At 34.9% G+C, this 8,534-nt stretch overlaps 1 protein-coding gene across 1 annotated transcript; it reads left to right on the plus strand.

The window, feature by feature from the left end:
• Positions 1 to 2,014: 2,014 nt before the first annotated feature.
• On the plus strand, positions 2,015 to 3,449 carry LOC753554 (transmembrane protein 203). Its single transcript, XM_003726419.3, has one exon. It carries the CDS (start codon positions 2,092 to 2,094, stop codon positions 2,539 to 2,541), a length of 450 nt encoding a protein of 149 aa, XP_003726467.1. The 5' UTR covers positions 2,015 to 2,091; the 3' UTR covers positions 2,542 to 3,449.
• Positions 3,450 to 8,534: the final 5,085 nt, after the last annotated feature.

The raw sequence follows: 8,534 nt of genomic DNA on the forward strand, positions 1-8,534 counted from the left end.
GGGGAGGGGGCCCAATTTTTTTTGTTTTTTGCTCCCGAAAATTTGAAAATCGCGCCGGCCGAAAAGTCGCTCAGTTGGGGGGGGGGGGGGGTAAGCGGACATTTTTTTTTTTTTTTTTTTTTTTTTGGAGTCCCAAAAAAAAATCGCAACGACTCAGCCAGCCGAAAAGTCGCTCAGTGGGGGGGGGGGGGGGGGGGGGGGGGGGGGGGGGGGGGTAGTGAGCACAATTTTTTTTTTGGTCCTCGAAAATTTGCACCCCCCCCCCCCCTTGATCGCCAGGGGGGGGGGGGCCCCAACCCCCAAAAAAGGTAAAAATCGCGTGATTTTGCATGATTTTTTTCTCAAGGGGGGGGGGCCCGGGCCCCCCGGGCCCCCCCCTGGATCCGCCACTGACAGAGACAATGGCCCGAATTCACAAAGGGGGGTTTGTCGACAAACCTCCTTTTGTTTCGCCAAACCTCCTTTTGTTCTTTACAAACCAGGTTTGTAAAAAACGCGTAAAAAACGCGTCATGACGTACGAAAAACCAAGGTTTGTCGACAAACCTCCTTTGTGAATTCGGGCCAATAGGTCTGAATTATAAAAAAAATACTAGTTATCTTTAAGTTTTCGGGGGATCGGAGTAATAATACCGTTCCTCTGGGAAATAGACATTAGTCTATGTTGTAATGAAAAATTAAAAAATCAATTGACATATCTGAAATATCATTCAAAAAAACAATAGGTAGGTCATCAAAATCTGGTGATTTATCGTGTTTCATTGAGTAATCGTTTCCAGGAGTTCCTGTTTGGAAATATGAGTTTTAAAAACTCTTTATCAGCATCATTCAATTGGGGGATATCAATAAGATCCAAAAAATAGTGTCATCGTGATTGTTGTCTCTATTTTGTGATTTATACAGATTTTGATAAAATCCATGTATTACCTCCAACAACTTTGATTTATCTACAACAAAATCATCGTTATCATTCTTAATTCTAAAAACACTTTTCATTTCCCCTATTCTTTTTTCAAAATTACAAAAATGTCTTGATTTTTTTTCTCCTTCTTCTGTCCAACGAATTCGGGAACGTATAATCAAATCCTGACTTTCATGGTCCAAAATTGTGTTCAAACTACTAGTTGTTTTTTCCCGTTCTGAAAGAAGTTGATCATTATTATTATCAGAACTCAATTTGAAATTAACTCATCTCTTTTATAAGGTTGTCTTTACTACATTATCTTTCTTTCTTTTTTTCGGGCACAATATTCTATACAAAAACCTGTGATTGTACATTTTAAGGAATCCCATAAAGTGTTGGGTTAAATTGGATATTGGAAATGAATGCCTTTAAAATCTACAGTTTTGTCCTTGATAAGTTGAATAAATTCAGCATCGTTACGTAAATAATACAATTTAATTTCTAAAAGCCTCGGCCTCTCGTGGTTTAGCATCTTTAAAAATCAAAGTAACAGTAACAACCAGGCGCGTACACAGGGGGGGGGGTTTGGGGGGTTAAACCCCCCCCCCCCTTTGGAATTTTTTTTTGTGTAAACCCCCCCCCCCCCATAACCCCTAAATCCCCCTTTTGATTTTTTTTATTTAAAAAAAAAAAAAAAAAAAATTATTCCCATGGCTGACCTAAAAAGGTGACCTAACCCCCACCTCCCCCCCCCCCCCGATGGAGCAAAATGTCAAATTTTCAAATTTCGAGACCAAAAAAAAAAAAAGTGTCCTCTTACCTCTTACAGATATCACACAAATTTAATTCTTCCATTATTACTTCATTATGTCGCCAAGTCGCTCGCCCGGTTATTTGAATGATTGAACTTGCTTCCTTGATATTCAAGATGGGTAATAAGTATAACTTTGTACCCCTTACAGTATTAACATTGGTAAACAAAGCATGAGCTAGCTCTCTCTATTTTCGACTTTTATTTGGTGTATACATATGCATCTACATGTGGTAAAATCTGGAGAAAAAAATTGTTACACATTTGGCTTGCCATAGAACAGACCCAAATCAGCCATACTCTTTTCCATTTTAAAGCTTCAGAGGAACGGAGAGAAAATCGCTTAATTTCTCGCAAAACTCTCTCAAAAATTGTAAATGAGAAACTCTGGAAACGTGCAGGTGCTTGCTGATTCTGCAGCCATGTTGTTTACGATCAAAGAAGCGAGACGATGGCTGGGAATGACGGTTTTTGAGATGTGGATCAACGCAGTGAGTTTGCTCGTCTTCTCCGTGGTGCTGGCGCTGAAGGGTGAGGGGATAATCAACGCTTCCTGGTGGGTCGTCTTCCTGCCGCTTTTCATTGCAACCGGACTGAATGCATACTTCTCAATAATCGTCTTCGTCAGACTCTATGTAGAGGATCTGTACCGCTCAGGCATCATGCGGATACTGTGGAGTGGGCTTGTTTTAGCGCTCATATTTGTGTTCGAGTTGTTGCTCTGCAAAAGGCTGGAGAATGAAACAACGGTATCATCGAGTTTGGTCATGTCGCCGTTGTTTGTGATGATTCATGTTCTTTTAATTAGAGCGTGTCAGGTGTCATGAGAATTTATATAAATAATGTAGACTCAATTTATTAGACTACATAGAACATGTACAAACTGAACAATTATCATATAAAGTACTAACTTGAGCTGAGTCTACAGACAGTACACAATCGAGTCACGTAGTCTTCTGGAAATCAAATTCAAGTCAATCTACACTACAATTCTACATTCGCATACAGTGCGGACTTTCTTTTTCTTCTCTTTTTTAAAAACAGATATTGAAATGGAGCTGGTCTTCATCATCATAAAGTCAATTGTCAATTTTCATACCACTGTGTCTGAAATAAAGCTCAAGTGAAACGTACGGTAAGAGGAAATACTCGTTAGTTTGGGTCTTTGCAGCTCTTTCCTATGCCATGGATGGACTTGATGTCACAAAATGCACCGCCTTGTATTCTGAGACAGCGCAGAGCTCTTATTAATCTGCAAGATCTTCGGAGTGAAGGAGGCCAGGCTCCCCTTTCTCAAAACCAACGACAAGTCAGTCGTAACTTTATCCGCCAACTACGGAGATGTCTGTGATGTTCCTAAACTGTTTCACAAAGAGCTTACTACATTTTGTTTCACAAAAAGCTTACTACATTTTTTGTAGCTAGACATCTCGTGAAATCAATACTATCGACGAGAAGAGGAGCCAAGACACAGCCTTCGTCGCAATTCAACCAGATTTAAAAAAGGGAAAGTTTAGGAAAACTACAATTATTTAAATGAATTACCATGGAATAAGAGATGCAATATACTTCAAAATTTGTGTAGATTATACCATAGAATTACTTGTAAATATATTTGTGAGTATTTCATTTCATGACAAGTAGCAGACAAGTATTGAAGTAATACTAACGCTCATTTAGTCGAGAAGTTACTGTAGACTTATGACGGTTTCAAGAAACGGGCCCCAAGTGAACACAGCTATGTATTGCAACCATTCCAATTTGTTTTAAAGCCCCACTGCACTACTTATAGCTACTTGCGACCTCTATATATATATATATATATATATATGCCTAATTGATCCTCTTTTTCTAATGTTAATTGAGAGCTGATTTAGAAAAGTGCCAAGAGGTACATGTATAGAAGTCCAGGTTAAAGTGGTTTTAAATATCCAGTACCATAATTCCAGTTTCTGTATTATGGTACTGTATGAGAGGAATATGTTTACTCTTTTGTTCATCAAATTATTAATTTTCAGCAGTTTGAATACTAAAATTATAGTAGGGAAAGTTTGCAACTGTGAAATTGTGGACGGTATAGATTAGCTATAGTTTGCCCTTAGCGATGGAATAATATGTACTGAAATGTGATGAGTGTAAGACATTAATTTTTTGCTATTGAATTTGATGAAATTCACCTACTAATTTATGTATTATTGTGAATTTTGCATGCATTGTAAAAGGGGAAACTTCATTTTTTATTTGACCTAGTTAATGTTCTTACCACATAAACATGAGACAAGCTGACCCAGTTTCTAATGTATACCTGTTATCTCAGTCATTATCATGAGAGAGTCACATTCTCATCTGCAGGACAAAAGTCCACATTTTGTGTTATTACTGAATAACACCCAGGTGAGGTAAATGGGTACCTGGCAGGAATTAATTCCTTGAAATGCCGGAGCGTGTAATGGCAGCTAGGCTAAGGCCGAGGTAATAATTAATGCGCCTCAGAATAGAGTTTCTAGGTAGACGGCGCTATAAAAATGCCCATAATTATTATTATTTTTATTAAGAAGAAAATCTGATGAATGTTATCTTTCATTTAAAAAAATTGTCTTAATTTGGTATATCATGGTGCCACCATGCTACAACGTACCTAGTAAGCCACTATGTATTTAACTAGATGAACTAAATGAATGCAAGCAAATCAAACTCTGGGCAGCGTGTATTAAGTTTAACACGCGTTTCAATGGGATGTCGGTGAACTTGTACTTATGACGGTTTCGTGAGACGCTACCCTGGTCGCCCGCAGTATACAGGTACTTCAAGTTCATTTCATTTGATTTACAGGACAGAGGGACATTCAGCAAAGAAAATAATAAGTTGTGTAGTTGAATATTTATGAATTTATCAATAGCATTCAATATAGTGGATGGCCCAATACTTTTGTCCAATTTACACTATTTTATGGGATACATAGGTTTCTTTCCAATTTGTAAAAGCTGTTTAAATGACCATCAATATACTTTGTTAAATAATTCTTTTTCTGATTTGGTAACATTTCGCTTTCTCAGTGATCCATCTTTGGTCAGTTACTCTTTTTAATTTACAACATGTATGTCAATGATATAACTAAATCTCTCCCATATTGCAGTATCTTATGTATGCAAATTATGCAACTCTTATTTATTCAGTCTGGTACTCTGGTTTGGATGATACTCAATATCAAATTATTCAAGAATTGAGCAATGTTTCAAAGTAGTTTAAGGCTAGTAATAGACTTTTACTTACTCTTACTTTTAACAAAATGTTGTATAGTTCATAATAAGAATTATATTTCTAGCATCCTTGATAAGAGACCTTATGTAAATACTCAATATTCTTTTTTAAAATAATTTTTGCCTGTATGCCCACATTGAAAACATTGTACACAAAGCTTTGAAATGCTTTGGTATTTTTTATAAATTGAAGTTTAATGTATCATTCTCTATATTGTTTTCATTATATAACTCTCTTATTGCTATATCTGACATATTGTATTGTGTGGGCAATTACTCTTATGGAAAATATTATACTTTGTTCATATATGAATAAATAGATGATTGACTGAAATGTACTTTAAATAGACAAGTGTTGATCTTGCAGAATTGCACTCATCATGGATTTGGATTTATTGATCCACGTAACCTGAGAAGTGAGAATATAATTGTAATCCTGCTGTTGTTTTTAAATAGAAAGATGGTTATTTATTCCTTCATCAATTCATTGTGTGCCCTAGACTAAAAAACATGCAAAGTTAGTATGGTACACTATACTAACTTTGCATAAGTGTCTTTTTACAATATTTTGTCATGGTCATCATGCTTAAACTTGAGCTTGAGCTAGAAAAATTTCCTTTTGTTATATGTGTCATGTGTGATCATTTGCAATGAGGACTTAAAATGGTTAGCACATACTTTATGAGTCACATACGAAAATTGATAATAGAAATTGAAATTTATTAAAAAGTAGTCTGGTGTCAAATTTATTTTACTGTTTACTGGAGCTCATGTAGGATTTGATGACGTAAAATGTGATTTTCTCGCAATGATACTTAAATATTTTATTGTCTTTATCAGAGCTCTTCTAGAAGTTCAAGGCATCATCAAACCCTGCTCCTATGTACTTATATTTTCTGCCTAAGTACTCATGTAGAAATATAATAAATCATGTAAAAACAGTAACCATGTGATCAATATTGAGCTCAATATACATGTACATGCGGTCTCTTAAATTCCCTAAATGGGTCATTTGATATCATTTCAAATATTTGCCACTTTTTCATTTTTTACTTCAAGTCAAAAAGTATTGCGTAGACCAGGTAGAAATTGCCAGGTGTTAGACATTGCGGAATATGCAGAATATGAACCAGCTGATAAAGTAGTGTGCTTGATAAGTATGCCTAATTATGAAGTATAATATAATATTACTGCTGAAATAGTAAGCATTGAATGGTGTAAAAAAAACCTCAAGTTTGCCTTGTATTGATCACTGACAGATTTTCTTGTCATTGATACATGAAGGCTTGGTTAGCTTAAGAAGGAACCTTTTTGTTTTCACATTGATGTTTTCTAAATTCTAGTAATTAATGTACACATATTTTACAATTACTGTGTTTGTTTTTTTTGTGGGTGAAAACAAAATAAGAATAAGCTCCGAGTCAAAAGCTCAAGGATTCCACTCTTTTTCTGTCATGTCTTTTTCTATAATGTCTCTTTTCTTTTTATAGCTTTTGCCCCCCCCCCCCTTAAAGGGACTTGGTAACATTGTTCAGATGAGAGAAAATGGTGCTAAAGTAGTTACTTCAATGTAACATGTAGATGTACAATTAAAGATAATCTGACGGTTTGAGTGAAAACAGACCATTATTTATTCATTTTTCATTAAAAAAGTTGGGAAAAACTTATCTGATCGATTCCTTAATTCTCCCAACTATATTATTACAATTTAATTACATTTTAGAAGAATGTAGATCGTCAGAAAGCAATAGAATTGGCTCTATGAAAGATTGTAAAAAGCCTGTCTTCTGTCTTTTTTTTTATTGAAAAACTTTTTGGAAAATTAAAAAATGGTTGAGAGAATTTACTGTTAAAGGGTGTCGCACAGTGACGTCTTCAAAGAAAACCACAAATATCTTTTGTGTTGAGAAATGTTTCAGAATATTTTGCATGTTAGAGGGTTAGCACAGTACAAGGAATATAATAAGTAACATTTCATACAAAAATTATGCAGTTTTTTCATCAACCTTCAACAATGTTACCGAGTCATTTTAAGTATTAAAGAGTCCTGAGGTGGTATTTTTGTCATAACAAATACATATTTAGAACAATTTATTTATGTGCACAAAGCTGGTTGCGTTCGCTTAAAGTTATTTGTTTAAAAATTTACTTAAAAGATACATTTGTGCAAAGGCCAATGATGTTTTAGATCCATGCTCTATTATTTTGTTATGATGACAAGTAACATAACTTTTTTTTTAGCGAAGAAGGGGAGAGAGACAGAACAAGTGAGAAAAACCGTGAGCATATTAATTCACGAATTTACTTTAAGTTGGAATGTTTATGCATAGAAAATAACATAATAAGAGAGAGAGAGAGAGAGAGAGAGGGCTAGCAATTATAAGGAGGACGGATAAGATCATGAAAGCTAATGCAGCCTTGGCGCAGTCTGCTTTTTGTTAAATGGAAAAGAACAACAAACACAAGTATTTCCAAGTTTGACATAACTCTTTGTGTCATTTGAAATGGTTTTGTTTTGTGCTATATGGTAACATTATTGCAAAATCAATAACCTTTTTAACAAATCTTGCTCAAGCTCGACAGTGTATTTTGTTCGGTCCATATGATTTGAATTTCATCCTGAAAAGTTTTTCATGAATTTATTTCTTTAAACTGACGTTCATCAGTCAAGAGACATAGTAATTGCTGTTTAGAGCTACCATCAAATATGTATATACAAAAGATGAAGAATAGAATACCCAACCAAATTATCCAAATATGTTGTGCACTGGCGCCATCTCTTGATTTAATTTGACCATTCTATTGAAGAGCTCAGTTTGAGTGTGGAGGTATGGGCTCATTATGTTCAGCTAGAAAACCGACCCTTTTTTCTTTCTTTCTTTTTGTATTATTTATATATATATATATATATATATATATATATATATATATATATATATATATATATATATATATATATATATATTTAAAGGAGGGCTTTCGAAAGTCCCCAAAAAACTTGTATTCATTTTATATTTGTGACATCACAACAACTGACGAAGTGAATGAAATATTTCAACCCATTCTGTCTACATTTTCAGAATTTGTGGGGGAATTTTATTTTAAAAAAATAACAAAAAGTAAAATACATGTTTTTATTATCAATCTATAATGTTTTGCTCTTGTTTTGTGTCATTATGAATTGTACTATTTTGCTATTTTTAAGTTGTTTATTGTTTTACATTATATTAGTATATTACCCCTTAGATCCACCAATGCTTTTCATGGGCACATCCTAACTAAGAGGGAGCTCTATAGGGTATCCTGCTCATACGATGGATTTATTTGTGCAACTACAGTTAGTTACTGGTACATGAAGAAAAACAAAACAATGGCGTTTCCAGCACTGGGTTCAGATGGTTTCAACCCCTTCCACCCCCCCCGAATCATTGTCTACGGAGGGTACCCTACCCCCTCCTATTCAGTTGGAATTTATTAATATCATGCAACCTGTCAACAACAAAATGTTGAAATTTGGATGCTCAAGCTTGTCCCATCGCGGCGAAAACCTGTAAAATCTG

The sequence above is a fragment of the Strongylocentrotus purpuratus genome, unplaced genomic scaffold, assembly GCF_000002235.5.
Source record: "Strongylocentrotus purpuratus isolate Spur 01 unplaced genomic scaffold, Spur_5.0 spur5_scaffold_4, whole genome shotgun sequence".
In the NCBI taxonomy this organism is placed as follows: domain Eukaryota; kingdom Metazoa; phylum Echinodermata; class Echinoidea; order Camarodonta; family Strongylocentrotidae; genus Strongylocentrotus; species Strongylocentrotus purpuratus.

Bases quoted from the DNA above. Each gene is read 5' to 3' on its own strand.
- LOC753554 (XM_003726419.3), top strand. From the start codon at position 2,092: ATGAGAAACTCTGGAAACGTGCAGGTGCTTGCTGATTCTGCAGCCATG.